This window comes from Anguilla rostrata, chromosome 8, assembly GCF_018555375.3.
Source record: "Anguilla rostrata isolate EN2019 chromosome 8, ASM1855537v3, whole genome shotgun sequence".
Lineage (NCBI taxonomy): Eukaryota > Metazoa > Chordata > Actinopteri > Anguilliformes > Anguillidae > Anguilla > Anguilla rostrata.
Genome location: NC_057940.1, coordinates 51,692,818 through 51,711,203, shown reverse-complemented (window position 1 = coordinate 51,711,203; position 18,386 = coordinate 51,692,818). Strand labels below are relative to the sequence as shown.

The 18,386-nt window shown below is 41.2% G+C and overlaps 1 protein-coding gene across 2 annotated transcripts in view; it reads left to right on the top strand.

Moving 5' to 3' along the window:
- The first annotated feature begins 2,438 nt into the window (after positions 1 to 2,438).
- The window catches only part of LOC135261927 (basal cell adhesion molecule-like), a 33,008-nt gene continuing 17,060 nt past the window's right edge, over positions 2,439 to 18,386 (top strand). Inside the window, exon 1 of one of the 2 annotated variants that reach the window (XM_064348629.1) lies at positions 2,439 to 2,946. In XM_064348629.1, coding sequence (XP_064204699.1) covers positions 2,880 to 2,946 — 67 coding nt within the window. In that variant the 5' untranslated portion in view covers positions 2,439 to 2,879. Of the gene's footprint in view, positions 2,947 to 7,506; positions 7,804 to 18,386 lie in introns of those variants that run through there. The other variant, XM_064348628.1, reaches the window with a different exon arrangement.

Here is an 18,386-nt window from a genome sequence, read left to right as displayed (position 1 = left end):
GGGAAGGCCCTTTCGTGTTTCAGCATGTGGCCATGCTCCTGGGCACGCAGCGAGGTGCATATAGAAATGCTTTTGTCGAGAACGGTGTGGAAGAACTTAACTGGCCTGCACAGAGCCCTCTCCTCAACCCCTTTGGGATCAATTGGAAAGCCAACTGTGAGCCAGGCCTAATTACCCAATCGGGGCCCAACTTCACTAATGCTCTTCTGGCTGAATGGAAGCATCCCTGCAGCAATGCTCCAACATCTAGTATAAAGCCTTCTCTGAATAGTGGAGGTTGTTATAGCAGCAAAGGGTGGATCAACTCCATATTAATGCCCATAATTATGGATGAGATTTTGGATTTCAGGTGTCCACATACTTTTGGCCATATAGTGTATGTATAGATGCCTACAGTCTTTGGTCAGGCAGAAATTACAATTACTGGTACCTGTGTATAAGTTAAACCATTGCATGTCAAAACCATTTGGTATTTCTCCTATATTTAATTTTACATTTGAATTAAAAATATACCACTTTCCCAGAATTAAAATATTGAAAAGGGTTTAAATGCACGGGGTTCTTGAATTTCAGTTAATTAGCTTGTATATGTAAACGAAATATGAATTAAGAAGATTAATGAAATGAGCGATGTTAACCCTCCGTTGCAGTTAGTAAAAAGACATTCATGTGCACAGATTTGTCCACATATGCTGTTTAATATAAATATGCAATTCGTGCCCTTTTATGAAAATGAAATTCGTGATTAATATCCCATTTTTACATTAGAATAATCACATGGGTTTTTAGATAAGACTGATTCCGGCGACGGAAGATTTCTGTAATCTCCAGAACATGCGCATAAGCCATGGAAACGAATAGAAATGCGACTAAATGTCTCATTCCAGAGAGGACTGTAAACGCTAATACCTCTGCGGTGGGCAAGGAAGTAGACCGACAAGGTATGACAATCTTTCGAAAATAGCGTGTACCGGAGTATGTTGACAGAATTCTAATTAACCACAGCTCCCCTTTACCCCCTTTCGTGGCAAAATGTGCCTTGCAAGAAGCATAGGTTATACATCGTCCATATCCTGCACACTGGAAAGCCTGGAAGATTATTTTTTGTTGGCAATAGACAAATCAACAAGGATTATGCTCATCCTGAGGATGTTTTTATCAGCTGACTCCAAACCTCTGTGCATCGCCACGGGGCACGGGTTTTTTATTTTTTATTTTAACGTGGCTGTTTCTCTCCAAGCAGTTGCACTTGTAATCAATGCTGAAAATCTTGAAGCAATCGAAGGATGAAAGCGTTTTTAAAAAATAAAATTGTCCCATTCCTGCACGGATATTCCATTTCTATCATGGCCAAATTTATCAGAGGCTCTGTTCCCAATAATCTGCAATATTTGTAATTCTAAAAACTCTGGCCTCGTGTTTACCCCGAGAGCTTACATCTAAGTATTCAAAAGTTACTTAGAACGGTGCATATATTTCGTTAAAGGTAATGGGAGCACAACACGGTCAGTTATTTCGCCCGTCATTTTCTTTGAGTAACAAGATTATGGCACACACACACACACACGCACAACGAAAAGTTGTTTTCAGTAAATTGTAATTCTGAAACACGGAAACGTTTATGTGAGATGAGGATCGCACTCGAAAGATTATGTTGTGAATTGAGGTGGAAAAAAGCATTGCGCCGTTACAGGTGCGCAACAGTTGGCGAAGGCAGAGTCTGACAAAAGCAGGTGGCTGACATTCTTGACTATGTCTGTATCGGAGATTGAGATTCGAGTCACCACACCGGTCCGTTACGATTTGAGGATTTAAGCTTTGTGTAAGGTTTTTCTCTTTGATCGAACACAAATCAACGTGTAAAATCTTCCAATAAAATTTTCGGGTGTTACGGTGGCCGGCTGTGAGTTTCCAACATTAATTTTGGACTTCATTGACAGCTTGACGACATTAATTTGAAAGCCGGTGCGGTATTTGACTTGGGGTGGACACGCATCAAATTAAGCGCGATTGATGTGGAATCTTCAGCGTTTTCCTTTTAATCCTTTAATTAGCCTAACTGTAGCTACAACAAAGTTTATGTTTGGTAAATGGTGAAAAGAGAAGACGGTCGTAAATGGGCGTGGCGACGGAGAAACGATTTACTATAATAAAAAGGGGCGAGGGAGAAAATAGAAGGTCGTTTAATTTTTAAAGTAATACGTTCTGATAAAGAACACTGCTGTGGAGAACAGGGTAGCCTGCTTTGATGTTTTGAAACTTCTGTATAAAGCCATACGTTGTTGTTACCATTTAAAAGTTTGTCAAAAGGCCACTTTATCAAGTGGAATAACACTTTAAGTTGTAGCCAATAGCCTATTATATAAAATTTAACTTGGTTAATATGGGCCTATATCGCACACATCAGAGACAGATGTTAATGGATAATTGCTGTTTCAGAAGTAATATAGTTTACAGTCTCACTTAACTAATTTGTAGCAAACGTGATAGCCTAGCCTACTTCATGAAGTTGCAATTCAAGTCACGATTGTAGCCTATTAATCCTCATAATGGATCACCATCAATATAAACATCATAATAAAGACCCTACCTTGCTTCTGGTTTCTTGGAATACCCTAGTGGAGGCTGGGTAACCTTTTGTGTAAGAAACTGTCACTAGCATCATATTTCTCAGAGAGGGAGTAAGGGACGGGCAACACTAGAGGTAGAAGACCAGAACACCTCTAGATTTTACAGGTAGCCCATTCAATAGACTACCGGACAGATTTCAGAAGTAATCTTCAGGCGTGCTGAAGTTATAGGCCAGTCAACACCTCGAGGAACTACGGTGGACAGAAGACCATCATTTTGGAGAGCTCGTGTGTATAAGAAAAGTAGAAATGCGTGGGATCCCGAACCTTGGGCGCGTGCCACTCCTGTGCACCTTGCTTTTTTGTTCGTTGCAAGGTAAGATGATATCTATGCGTCCCGTCGAGCTTTAAGCTAAGTTTTAAAATTTTTTTGTCGTTGTCCACTAAGTTAAGAGAGCTTGCTATTTGTTCGTTAAATTTTTAAACTTTTATCGAATTTGAATAAATTTTGAGTACGTGAAATTCAACTTTTTAAAAATTTTTTATTTTTTTTTACATAATTCCCAGATTAGTTTTAAGTTTAGCCTAGCGTGTGAATGTTTGAGTGCGTTTCGTTGCCCGAACACAAAAATATGAAATACTGGGTAGCATTGCTTTGGAATACATGTTATTAAATTTCGGTGAGGCAAGATAGCCTATATTGTTTGTAGTACCGTAACTTGGCGTCATTTTGATATCAATACTTTTGAGTAACTTGGCATTTTTGTACGTTGAAAACGTGTTTTTTATGAGATATCATTTCTTTTTGCAAAGCGTTTTATTACGAGAGTGAGAAATGCGAAGTGACCCTGTAAGAAACGGTTGTGAATTATGGCTATCATTGTGTGAATTTGTACAGTCTGATGAGCGTGTACGTTTAGCAGTTTCGGTTTGCTATATATGTAAAACAGTGGCTGTGACAAATGGTGCGGTGGCGTAATTGTAAACGCATCAGAAAAGGTTAAATATGGCAGGGTGTAGATATGTAGGCTACTCACGGATTTGACGGGCATCCAACGAGCCTTGATTGACAAAAGAATCAGCAAGCCCGTAGAATTAGAGCTGCCTAGGTCGCAACTTGTGTACCCTTCTGTCCTGCTCCGTTGTCTGTTATTTCGTGAAGATGCACTTTTAGTGTTTGTAAGGTTTATAAGGCATTTTGATAGGCTTATCTGCAGGTAGGAATCCTCTTTGCTGTTTTGTTAAGCTAGAACCGGAAAAGTTGATAGTGGAGAATAGGAGCAGACGCATATGTCCCAGCAGGCTTTGCATATGAGAAAATAACAAGTGTGAGATAAATTAGGCGAAATGATGAAATTGCGTAGTTGAAACAACATGTTTTTTTTTTAGCAGAATGGGCATGTAGGTGAAGGTTGACATGATCACAGACTATAGTGCGAAGTAAATGAAGTGACCATGAGCGAGCTTAGTTTCCTTATCAAACGGTACATATAACAGTCTGTATTTAATGTTCGTTGTTGAAGTGGAGGGTTAAATAACGTGTGCAATCTATCGCACAAATGTGTTTTTCTCATGTTCAGTGCTAGTAGTTATACTTATGAGTGAATCATGATTTTAGATGTAATGTTTTAATGCGGAGTTGCAGAACGTACAGACGTAGTAATTGTTTGTAGCCTATGTGGCTAGATAGAGAACAGGGCGAGGTAACATGAATGTAGAAACGTGGCGTTTGCTGATATGAAGGTTTTGTACGGTAGCCAAGTGAAGAAATATGCGTCATGAAATGCATATGGGTGGCCGTGAGTGAGTTTTGGTAAAGCAAATGTAAGCGTAAGAAAATGTTAGTGTAAAAGAGGAAATGATCTGCCTGAGGGCGAGTCGGGATTCAAGCTTTCAACCGGAGGTTTACCACCCCGGGACTTCTTTAGTGCAGCACCATGCCGTAGCTATGCAGTGAGTGAAATATCATTAGCAAACCTGCCGGTGGTTTAAAAAAAAAACACAGGCCAGTAAGCACAGAAGAGCTCCCGTTGAATCCATATGGCTTAGCAATATTGTAGCCGGTTAATAACTGAACGTACAGACGGTAAGTCATAATGCATATGGCTTAGCAATATTGTAGCCGGTTAATAACTGAACGGTGAACGGCGGGTAGATATGGTGCAAAAGCAATAATTGATAAGTAGTAGACAATAATTACTGAGGGTCGAAGCAGGTTAAGGAAACGTGTTCCTAGCTGGGTTTGAACCTGAGACCCCATGTTCCCAAGACTGTAACCTTGCCCACTAGGCCACAGGCAGACTAGCTGTTTAGACTGCGGAGTTGCAGAACATACATACGTAGTTGTTTGTAGCCTATGTGGATAGATAGAGAACAGGGCGAGGTAACATGAATGTACAAACGTGGCGTTTGCTGATAAGAAGGTTTTGTACGGTAGCCAAGTGAAGAAATATAGTTCGTAGAAATGGCACAGCGGTGAACTGGTGTAACTTTTTAATAAAAGGAATACATTTGCCGTCATGAAATGCATATGGGTGGCCGTGAGTGAGTTTTGGTAAAGGAAATATAACCGTAAGAAAACGTTTGTATAAAAGAGGAAATGGTCTGCCTGAGGGCGAGTCGTGATTCAAGCCTTAAACCGGAGGTTTACCAGTCTGTGACTTCGTTAGTGCAGGCTGCAGCACCATGCCATAGCTATGCAATGCGTGAAATATCATTAGCAAACCTGCCGGTGGTTTTAAATATCACAGGCCAGTAAACACAGATTAGCTCCCGTTGAATCCATATGGCTTAGCAATATTGTAGCTGGTTAATAACTGAACGGTGAACGGCAGGTAGATATGGTGCAAAAGCAATAATTGATATGTAGTAGACAATTATTAGTGAGGGTTGAAGCAGGTTAAAGAAACGTGTTCCAAGCTGGGCTTGAACCTACGACCCCGTGTTCTCAAGACTGTAACCTTACCCACTAGGCCACAGGCGGACTAGCTATTTAACCTGCAAATGTTTCAGAGTAGAAAGGTATCGGTATTTTGCGTGTGTATGCGCGTTTTTGATTGGGTCGTGTAGGTGAAGTTTTGGCTGGTGTCAGTGAAATGTCCAATGGGGAGACATGTTGTTAGTGGGAAAGGCGGCAGGAAAAATAAGAAAGAGAAGAAGAAAGAGAAGAAGAAGAAGGAGAAAACGCAAAATCCCCTTAGTTTGGGGCTTTATTGTGTGGACATGTGAAGTTGTTTATGAGTTCTGTTTGTTGAAATGGGGTCAGAATGTACAGAATTTAATGTTTTTAAGGGCTGAGTGTCTGTGGCTGTTGTGGTTATTTCTGTGGGGAACCCTGAAAAGTGCCAAACTCTCGGTGCTGTATAGGTATGGGGGCATGCCCCCGCCAAGGCGTAACTTGGCGGGATGGCATACCTGCCATCCCAATACCTCTGCGGTGGGCAAGGAAGTAGACCGACAAGGTATGACAATCTTTCGAAAATAGGGTGTACCGGAGTATGTTGACAGAATTCTAATTAACCACAGCTCCCCTTTACCCCCTTTCGTGGAAAAATGTGCCTTGTAGGAAGCATAGGTTCTACATCCATATCCTGCACACTGGAAAGCCTGGAAGATTATTTTTTGTTGGCAATAGACAAATCAACAAGGATTATGCTCATCCTGAGGATGTTTTTATCAGCTGACTCCAAACCTCTGTGCATCGCCACGGGGCACGGGTTTTTTATTTTTTATTTTAACGTGGCTGTTTCTCTCCAAGCAGTTGCACTTGTAATCAATGCTGAAAATCTTGAAGCAATCGAAGGATGAAAGCGTTTTTAAAAAATTAAATTGTCCCATCCCTGCACGGATATTCCATTTCTATCATGGCCAAATTTATCAGAGGCTCTGTTCCCAATAATTTGCAATATTTGTAATTCTAAAAACTCTGGCCCCGTGTTTACCCCGAGAGCTTACATCTAAGTATTCAAAAGTTACTTAGAACGGTGCATATATTTCGTTAAAGGTAATGGGAGCACAACACGGTCAGTTATTTCGCCCGTCATTTTCTTTGAGTAACAAGATTATGGCACACACACACACACAACGAAAAGTTGTTTTCAGTAAATTGTAATTCTGAAACACGGAAACGTTTATGTGAGATGAGGATCGCACTCGAAAGATTATGTTGTGAATTGAGGTGGAAAAAAGCATTGCGCCGTTACAGGTGCGCAACAGTTGGCGAAGGCAGAGTCTGACAAAAGCAGGTGGCTGACATTCTTGACTATGTCTGTGTCGGAGATTGAGATTCGAGTCACGACACCGGTCCGTTACGATTTGAGGATTTAAGCTTTGTGGCTTAAGGTTTTTCTCTTTGATCGAACACAAATCAACGTGTAAAATCTTCCAATAAAATGGGTCGTAAATGGGCGTGGCGACGGAGAAACGATTTATTAAATAAAAAGGGGCGAGGGAAAAAATAGAAGGTCGTTTAATTTTTAAAGTAGCCTAATATGTTCTGATAAAGAAGACTGCTGTGGAGAACAGGGTAGCCTGCTTTGATGTTTTGAAACTTCTGTATAAAGCCATACGTTGTTGTTACCATTTAAAAGTTTGTCAAAAGGCCAATTGACTACTTTATCAAGTGGAATAACACTTTAAGTTGTAGCCAATATTATATAAAGTTTAACTTGGTTAATATGGGCCTATATCGCACACATCAGAGACAGATGTTAATTGATAATTGCTGTTTCAGAAGTAATATAGTTTACATTCTCACTTAACTAATTTGTAGCAAACGTGATAGCCTAGCCTACTTCATGAAGTTGCAATTCGATTGTAGCCTACTAATCCTCATAATGGATCACCATCAATATAAACATCATAATAAAGACCATACCTTGCTTCTGGTTTCTTGGAATACCCTAGTGGAGGCTGGGTAACCTTTTGTGTAAGAAACTGTCACTAGCATCATATTTCTCAGAGAGGGAGTAAGGGACGGGCAACACTAGAGGTAGAAGACCAGAACACCTCTAGATTTTACAGGTAGCCCATTCAATAGACTACCGGACAGATTTCAGAAGTAATCTTCAGGCGTGCTGAAGTTATAGGCCAAGTCAACACCTCGAGGAACTACGGTGGACAGAAGACCATCATTTTGGAGAGCTCGTGTGTATAAGAAAAGTAGAAATGCATGGGATCCCGAACCTTGGGCGCGTGCCACTCCTGTGCACCTTGCTTTTTTGTTCGTTGCAAGGTAAGATGATATCTATGCGTCCCGTCGAGCTTTAAGCTAAGTTTTAAAATATATTTTGTTGTTGTCCACTAAGTTAAGAGAGCTTGCTATTTGTTCGTAAAATTTTTAAACTTTTATCGAATTTGAATAAATTTTGAGTACGTGAAATTCAACTTTTTAAATTTTTTTTATTTTTTTTTACATAATTCCCAGATTAGTTTTAAGTTTAGCCTAGCGTGTGAATGTTTGAGTGCGTTTCGTTGCCCGAACGCAAAAATAAATGACGGAAATGGAAATTGTAACTGTTTTGAAAAACAAAATCCGCTTTGACTGTAGGGTCACACTGAAAGAATGACTGGAATGAAGCGTCAGTGCAATGATTAAAGGCGCCCTCTAAGCACGACAACGACACTAAGAGAAATGGCTTTGTCAATGATAAGAAAGGACGAATTGTAACCGATATAATATTATCAGCGAAATGAAAGCTTCTGTTTAATAATTGTATCGAATATTTCCAGTTTAATTGAACAAGTTTAATTCACCTTTCGCTTTCTCCAATTAAAAAAAAAAAAAAAGAAATCCAATAAACCCTTCTGTAGCCTAGTTGTTTTGATTTCCCGACCTTTTGCGTGTTGTGCTCATGGAATAGGCCTATGTCAAAGAATTCAGTTTAATGCACAGGTAATGTGAGTGGCGTAGTGGCAAGGTTCTTGGTCAAATGTGACTTAAGTCAACATTAATGTTTGAATATTATTTAAAAATCCTAAATCGGAATGAAATTTGACAATTAATGGCAAATGAATGGCCATTAATTGTCAAATGTTGACTTAGCTAATTAATGGCAAAAAAAGAAAGAAAAAAGATCAGAAACATGCAGTATCCTCACTCTACAGTTCTACCTTGTACTAGTCACCAAAATAAGACTGGGACAAAATACAATTGGTGACGCAAAGAACATGTTGAGAACAATGGGGCGTCTATAGTAATGTAGTGTTCAGTTCAATTACGGTTTAAGACTAAGTCTGGTGAATTCGTTGTATGTGCATACAGTATGGGTGCTGGCTGTGAGCTTATACGGTAATACAGTGGCTTAAGTCAGAGCTTCAAAAATAAGGGCCTGGGAACCCCTAAATATGCAAGTTGTTCCAGCCAATCCTGTAATTAGTAAAGTGTAATTGCCTTTGCCAAGGAGGTTATGTAATGACGCCCGTCCATCCATCCATCCATCCATCCATCCATTTCTGACTGAAATATCTGGAAAAGTAATGTCGGGATTGCCATGAAATTTGCTGTGCACATCTGCGATAAATTGGTGGCCTGTCCAGGGTGTATTCCTGCCTCCCGCCCAATGCACGCTGGGATAGGCTCCAGCACCCCTGCGATCCTGCTCAGGATAGGCGGGTAAAGATATAATGGATGGATGGATGGATGAATGGACATTCATGTTCACAGGAGGAAGAAAACTACTGATTTAGGTGACCCCATAACTTTTCATCTAGCGCCACCGTCGGGCCAAACATTAAATTTGGGATCAACACATCCAGAAAAGTAATGTCTGGAGTGCCATGAAATTTCCTGTGCATATTTATGTTCCCTATGGAAAGACACTTATTGATTTTGGTGATCCCATGACCTTTCTTCTAGTGCCACCATCAGGTCAAACATATCTCAACAAGACCAGGTCAAAACCTAGTATATGGCTGGACCTAACACACTTCATGCGGCCGACCAATGGTGTAACTCCATAACTCAGTGACTCGGTCACAGACATTCGCGTTTGTAGGGCTGGCCCCGCTGTTGCGGTCCAGCCAAAAATTAATGACTGGATTGGCAAGACATTTGAGGTGCACATTCGTGCAAGGGAAGACTGTTGTGCCTTGCTGGAGGTCAGCACTCTACTGAGGGCATTCATTCTCGTTGAGATCATGATTTTTGCCTTTCCTTTTGTTAAGAAAGTAGACTTGGCTCATTGCTGCAAGCTTTTTTTAACCCCTCGTTTACAATAACTTGATGTTTGGTTCCAGGAGACATCTCAAATTTACAGCATTGTAAACCAGTATGATTCTGGTTGTCAAGTTTGTCAATTAATCATTCAAACAATTTCTTGTACAAAATATCAGCCTCTTATAGACTGTAGCCCATACTGTTTGAGCCTTTGTACTGCACACATCGGTTTGGTGTGAAGTGCATGTCCGAATTGTTCTGCAGTTACTGGGATATGACAAGATTCACAATTCTTATTCAAATATTTTCCAAAAGTGCTCTGTACTCTGCTCCAATGCTCTCAATATGACATCAGGATACCCAGAGTTCACTGGTAATCTGTATGATTTTACATGTGAGGGGCTGATTTTACAGTGTATTTTCACAGTGTACAGTGTATTTATACCATTTTTTTTTTGTTTTTGCCATGATTTGGTTCCATCATGTCCTACAGGCTGTTTTTGAGCTTGAAGAATCCTGCTGCCATTTATTACCAAATACCTGAGCTATAGGAGTCTGAACTGCACGGGTATTTCTTCTGGCTGTTCACATATAATCTGCCCCCTCCTCTGTCTCTCTTTCCTCTCTCTGTTTATCTGTGTTCTAATCTTTCACTGGGTCTCATTTTTCACCGGACCACCATTTGCTCTTGTCTCTGCCTCAGTCATTCCCTAACACAGTGTATTTCCCTAACGCAGTGTATTTCCCTAACACAGTGTATTTCCGTAACACAGTGTATTTCCTTAACACAGTGTATTTCCCTAACACAGTGTATTTCCCTAACACAGTGTATTTCCCTAACGCAGTGTGTTTCCCTAACGCAGTGTATTTCCCTAACGCAGTGTATTTCCCTAACGCAGTGTATTTCCTTAACGCAGTGTATCTCCCTAACACAGTGTATTTCCTTAACGCAGTGTATCTCCCTAACACAGTGTATTTCCCTGCCCCGTCTTTCTGTTTCTCTCTGTGTCCCCATCTTTCTTTTCCCCCACACTCCTTCAGTCTACCCGTCCTCCGAAGCCGTCTCTGGTACCCAGGGTTCATGACCTTTTTGTGAATGAGCTCCTGGTTACACCCCCTGGAACACCCCCCCCCCCCAAAAAAAAAACTTGCCCACACCAACCCGGTGGCCTCTGACAAGTCGGGACTGGTGATGGGACTTATTAGCATTCTTTCATACTAAGGACACCCTGAGGTGGACGGGATAGGTGCATCCTTTTCTTAACCCGCGCCTTTGTGGAGAGAAAAGCAAAGGAACTTGAAAGCTTTTTGGCGTTAAAATCTTCATGATCCTGGGCCACAGTTTGCACATTCTTTACACTCCGCAGACAACACATACAGAGTGGAGGCAGAGTAACACATATAGAGTGTTGCACTAGAAGACTTCTGTCTCCTTGCCTCTGATTGGTTCAGTGATTAAAGGCTGCTTGCCGTTGGTTCACCAAGATTCTACAAGTAGCAGACCATTCGAAACCAACCGCCGTTTCCTATGAGATTTTCTCATTTGACTCTCATTTGACTCTCACCAAGAGTGACAGGACCACCCTGCCCTCAGATTTCAGACAATGTTGGCACTCAAAGTTTGACAGCAGGTTGTATTTTCTATCTATACAGAGCTCTGGAAAGTGCCAGGAAATATTACAATTCTGTCAAGCTCCAAGCATGTCTGAGCTGGAAAATAAATGGGTGAAACCAAAGATAAATGCTTCATACTGTTATCATTCAAAAGACCAGACACTCCACCAAGAATAATGGCTTTCCTACAGTATAAAAATATTTTATACGGGTTACATTGTCCTTCTTTCTGTTAAAGTTGGAAAGCTGTCAATTTCAGATGGGATGCATCCAATGAATCTCCCAGCACTACCACTCAATTTCCAAGAATCTGAATGTTGTATTTTCTGTCGTACTGAGTAAAAGCCCACCACAAATATCCCAAGGCGTTTGTGTGCACGTACATGGCTTCTGCACATTGTAATTTCAGCCACAAGTTTCAAACATTAGAAAAGGGACCAAGGATGGCTCACTAAGAGAGCATGTTGGCGAAATTCAAACAGAAGGCCATAAACACGTCAGATGGTCAATTCTGACTTTTGCCTGTAGCAGTGTCCTTCCCGACTGGCATCAAACGCAAGAATTAACGCTCATTTCCTACACCTCCGGTTGAAGAAAACACGGTCAGTTTTGTGTTTATTCCAGGTGCTGACCTGTTATATTACAGCATTCCAAACGGCTGCTGCAGTGCAGTCTTGGTCTGTAATGAATGGTATTCCCATGAACAGGTTACAGCTTGCTCCAAAGCTTGCCCCAAAGACACTGTTGAAGCCATGCACAAAAGTATGGTGTTACTGGTGCATGCACATCCATATAGAAATGGTATATAATGGTATATAAGTACAGAAGGTAGAGAGAGCTCTGGTGTTACCATGAAGTCATAGCCTCTCAGAAGATAACCGAAGTTCCCCCTGGGAAAAATAAAGTTATTCTGTTCTGTTCTAAGATCACATATCATTGGTAGAACTTGTTGTTAGATTCCCTGGAGGCAGGGGGGTCTGCTGGCGTTGAATAGCTAAGGTTTATCTTACCATTATTCATCTGGTTGAATAGTTTTAGTAACCCAATGACTTTCCCATGATGCATATAGTTCCTGTGTGAACTTGAATTTGAAAAAGAGGGAGAACAGATTTACTGTCAGGGAAAAGTGCTTACACACTTGTCCTTTTTTATTTATGTATTTTTTTTTGTGTGCCAAAGCTGGTACCTCTCTTTCCCTATTGTCCTGTTTGGTTTCCCCATACCAACTGCCACGACGAACACTGCTGCATTGACTGCCAGTTCTTAACTACCTTCGTAATTCCAAAGCGAGTTTAATACTAGTTTAATACTCTCAAAGTAAAAGATAATTTATCAACACTTGCTTCTTTCCGAGTGAAATACAAAAATGTTACAACCACTTAGAGAGCCAATATGATTGGCGGAACAGTTTTGAGCCTGGCCACAGTTCCACTACTGCTGTTAAAAACTCTGCTTCTATGGTAGGGTAACTTAATGGATTATACATTGAACATACACAATTGCATACATGAACGTTTTGTTTGCATTTCATCTACCTAAACTAACTGACGGTTTAACGAATACGAGGATGTCTGTGAAACCAAAATTAAACGATAGTGTTTCAAAACTTGCCTCACAGATTAGAAAGCACTATTTAGTAGCCGTAGACGTGGTGGTTGCACAGAGCTGTGTGGTGTCTGTCAACCACACCTTTTGCCGAGGCCTGCCAGTTAGAACACATATCTGAGGATCCATCCCCGGCGGCATCTCGGTGCGTGAAGCAGACCCCCTTGATGACGGGACTAGAGGACAGCGAGGGGGGAATGTGGAGGAAAAAAATTGACTACGCTCCGGGGAGTGTATTCTTCGGTAACAGATAATCTTCCCTTAAGCGGCTGTTGGATAATCGGCAGCCCTGGTTATGAATCACGGACTGAAAGCTTTGCAAAGAGCTCCATATAGAACTCGTTCTCGTTTAATTTACACTCATATTGAAGCAGACCTAAACTACAGTGAGAAAACGAGTTCTTCGTAAACCCGGAACGTAGTAAATCAATTCCGCGGCTAAATAATAATTAAAAGCGTAAATTTGACACGGCGCCAGGTGTTCTTGTAACTAATGTGGGCCAGCTACCACATGTGCCGTTTTTTAATCATGCTCAGCATCACATTTCTACCCAAGAATGATGACCTTCATCAACTTGGCTGTTGCCAATATTCTTATTTCGTTTAATGTGAGCTCAGGGAATCCAATCAGATGTAGCTACATTATAGCCTATTTGCGTACAATGAGATTTTTATTATAATCTTTTGTGTGTTGCCTGAAGTAACACTAATAATACACTATTTCTTTGCAATCGAAAAGGCTTAATCTTTTCTCAAGCTTGTTAATTTACTCATAGTTTTACTGTATTTTGAAAGCAGTCATCTCAGCTTATTAAACATTTTGAGTTAACGGTGGTTTATCTGTAAATTGTAGCACACATAACATAACATAACATAATGTGATGAGAACAGGCCATTCTGCCCAAAAATGCTTGCCATTTTCCTCACTAAATTAGTGCTCTGATTACTTGCAGACTAGATATTATCTGACACCAGATTGTGCCTAGTTTTGAAAATCCTCAGAGTTTCTGTCTCTACTATGTGACCTGGCAGGCTATTCCACACATCGACTAATCTCTGCAATCTCTGGAAAAATTCTTCCAGATGTCTACCAAATTTACCTTTTGCTAAATGCCATTTATGTCCCCTCATTCTACTGACAGAACTCAACATGAAGAACCTCTTTTAGTTCACTTTGTTGATCCTCTTTATGAATTATTTTGCCAGTATGTTCCCAGGAAATGTTGCCTCCTCCTGTGCATGACATATGAACTGCATCCCTTTCCTGCAGAATTACATATGGAATATAGTAATAATAGTGACGGAGTGTAGCACAGTGGGTAAGGAACTGGGCTTGTAACCGAAAGGTCGCAGGTTCGATTTCCCAGGTAAGGACACTGCCGTTGTACCCTTGAGCAAGGTACTTAACCAGAATTGCTTCAGTATATATCCAGCTGTATAAATGGATACAATGTAAAATGCTATGTAAAAGTTGTGTAAGTCGCTCTGGATAAGAGCGTCTGCTAAATGCCTGTAATGTAATGTAGTGAGAATAAGTGTGTGAAAATTGTGAGAAAGTATTGTGAGAGACAGAGCTAAGGACTTGTCAGCTTCCGTTCATAAATGTTGCTCTTTTCAGGCTGCAGGCCAATGTCCTGAAGTGTAATCCTGTTAGTACTGCTGATGAGGGTTTGCCTTGGTTCACTTGATGCACTTTCAACATGTGGGACTTACCGCATGTCCTTCCGATTTGCATAACTCAATTGAAGATATGATTGGCTTGCTGAGTTGAAGACCAAGGTCTCTTTAGCCAGTGGAGCAGGTTATACTTCTGCTCAGGCTCTAGGAGGTGATGTCATCTAACTTCTAGCAGAAACGCTCACACAATTAGCCATCGTTGAATTCCAGTATGCTCAAGCAAACACAGCGAGTGAGCAGTTGGATGTCGCACATCTAACTAGCATTACATTACATTACATTACATTACAGGCATTTGGCAGACGCTCTTATCCAGAGCGACGTACAACAAAGTGTATAACCATAACCAGGAACAAGTGTGTCGAAAACCCTAGCAAGAAGTACCGTTCCAAGTGCAGGGAACAACCGCATAGTTCAACTTGGACCCTGAAGGTTAAGCTGATTAACACTAACACAAACGAGAACAGTAACAACGCAGTCTATGCAAAAATACAAGCAGTAGTTAAGACAAGTGCGTTAACTAAGTCACCTACGAAACAGCTACCTAGTTACAACCCTAAGCTTAGTCAATTAAGAGATTACAGGGAGGTAGGGAGGGATGGGGAGAGGTGCAGCCTGAAGAGATGAGTCTTCAGTCGTCACTTGAAGTGGGTCAGTGTCTCAGCTGTTCTGGCCTCCACGGGGAGGTCATTCCACCATCGTGGGCCCGGAACAGACAGGAGATGTGCCAACTAACTAGCCTCATATGGGAGAACATATTTTTATGATGTCTCCCTCTGACACATTGCCATGCACGTGACTCAGTAATTCTGCCGTGGCTTATTTCTGTGATCACATGTCTTGCTGACAAAGTGATGACTGTAAAAGTTACCCAAGGCCGGTGCTGATTTCCACACTGCAGTGGCGTTGCGCAATGGAAAATGTTAGGGTTCCTCTCTGACAGATAGCTTCAGTCTCCTTCTCTCTTCCACAAACAGATGGTCTTTGCATACCCCCCCCCCCCTCCCCCTATCTCATACTTGCCTGGACAAGCAGGACCCCAGCCTGCTACCCCTAACCCAAGGCAGACATCTCAGGATGTAGCCTGAGGGACAGCTTGCTCAAATACCTGAATACTGCATAAAAATGCGCTTGTGACTATAGTGGGCGTATGGCTGTGCGTGTGTGCGTGTGTGCATGTGTGTGTGTGTGCGCGTGTGTGTGTGAGTGAGTTTGTGTATGAGTTTTTTTTTTTTTTTTTACGTGTGCATTTATGGAAGGGAAATGCAAACTTTCCAACAGCCTTAACAGCATGAAGCTGTGTTTATGGTGTCCACAATCCTGCCCTTTTGCTCAGGTATGCATGCCTAAATGTCAAAGCCACTGCAACATGGACTCGTTTCAATTCTTGGATTTCGAGTCAACGCCTCATCTCGTAAATCTTCATGAATCTTGACACAAACACCATCTTTGCTGTTTCTGACAACCTGATCGATTTTTTTCCAGTCAAAATTGTTAGCAGGAGCTTCTCAAACCCCCTGTAGCCGCCTGCTTTTTTCAGGTTTTTTTATTTTTTTAAACAATGATCTATTTCGCTGTGATAAATAGACAGTGGAAGGGCAGTCAGGCTGTGAGGAGGGTACTGTTAGGCAGAGGAGAAAGGCTCATGGTACCTTTGGTTTGTTCACTGCTCAACGCCCAAAACCCCATGACATGCCTGTACTCCTCGTCCGTTAGTTCCCCTTTTCGCTGTGCCCATCAGTCTTCTGACATTCTGCCCAACATAAGGCGCATCCAGTCAAAGTTTTCAAGCACCTCCGAGCAGACCTTTCCAAACTGCGATGAAGTTGTTTAACCCTTTGAAGAGTGGGTTTTTTGGAATGCTTTTTTTTTTTTCTAAATTCAAAGTCGGTGTTCTAGAACTCCATTGCTTTCAGTTACCAGTAGCGATTGTGACATCCTCATTAGAACGATCTGGTAAGAACATTCTAATCTCATATCTGTGATCTTACACCTTGAAGGGTTAAGTTACAACATAGAGTTTGAGCGACAGCCTCCGGCAAGGCAAATGGCATGTGAAAGAACCCTCTCTGAGATTAGTCATGTTGCCACCACTGTTTGCTACAAGCTATGCTTCTCTGCTCTTTTCCAAAGGGGAATTGAAATATTGCTTGAATGGTGTATATACATATATTGATATTGTTGCTTCAAACAATAAATGCGAATAAACAAAGAGGCTTCCAAAGCAGGAAAGATCATGAAAGTAGTAAACAGAAAGGACACAGATAAAAAATATTTTAAGAGCCTGCTGAGACTGCCCTAGACAACAAATCCCTGAAACAACCTTGGACATCCCAGAGGACAAGTTAGACATAAACACCGATCCACCAGCTGTTTATTTGGGAGCTGCTGCTATTTATTTATTTTTAAAAAAATGTAAAAAATGTCAAGGCTTGTTCTCTAGCAGAGGGAAGTACAGTTACTGCTTTTGACACGCTGAATAAAAATAGCTAATGTGAAGTCATTTCTTCACAGTGACTGCACATATTACAAAACTGTTTGTGTCATAGCCCCATATAGTTGTTACCTCTATTTGTATATCATTAATGTAATGTATAGTTCTCCTAATATGTCGCCTCTGATAACATATTTATTTTAGACTGACACTTCAGCTTATACAAGCAATAGTAGGATTCATTTTGAGTATGTGCCACTATTCATGAAAACTGTTGCCGTGTATACAGTACGTATATTCGAACACAAAACAATGGGAAAATTTAAGGAGCTTTCAGAATGAGTGTGTACTTGAAATGATCTTTATCAAGCAGTCTTATTTGTTCTTCTAACCACACATTTATCTAGCTTGTGCACACCTCTACATATGTCCGGGATGTATAGCTATGTGTGTAAGCAGTTCAGTTGGTCAGCCTATGTGTGTGTGCTTACATATACTGGCAGTGAGTGCACAGTTAAAACGGTCTTATATTTGTTTTCATCAATGACAGTATGATGGGAGAAATATCAGTTAACTTTCAGGGTGGGCTTTTTCATGAATTAATGTCTGTTTTTTTCCCCTTCCAACTGTCCATCCCTCATATTTATGTAAATGGCACCTGCTGCCCTGTTGGCCCAGAATGATGTCTATCTGCACGAGTGGGTCGTGTGTGCAGTTGAGTGTGTCCACCCATGTATGTGGGAGTTCACCTGTATGTTCAGTCAAGGCATAACTGCCCTAACGCATTCCAATCTCGCATAGTCGCCTCATTCGCCCCCTAGTGGTGGAGTGTGCCAACTGCAAGCGTCTGAACTGCGGAACCGATCATCGTCTTCTGGCACGAGCTTAAACCCCAGACCCCAGACTGCATCTTTGGCTCTCAGAAACTAAAAATGTCACACCTTCGCACCCAGTATGTGGTCTATACACACTACAATTGAGTATTTGATGTACTGCTGTACTTGATGTTTTTTCTTTGCATCACAGAGAACTGTGAGGCTTCATAGAAAAGGCAATCTCCCTTTACAGATTTCCATTGTGTTCATGTTTAACTGCATTTTAATACATTCTGTGCTTGATGATTACTCTGTGCTAATATCTCGTCCTGTACCACCGATGGACTTGTAAAATTTCCTGGATTCAACTGTCTGCCTAATAAGTAAGCGCATAAGTCAATAATAGCATCATAGAAGTGCACACAATTACTTTTAAATCACTTCACTGGGAAACATTAAAGTCAGTCTCATTTGAAAGAGCGAACGGGGGGAGGAGGGGTGATAAGGACCGAGGA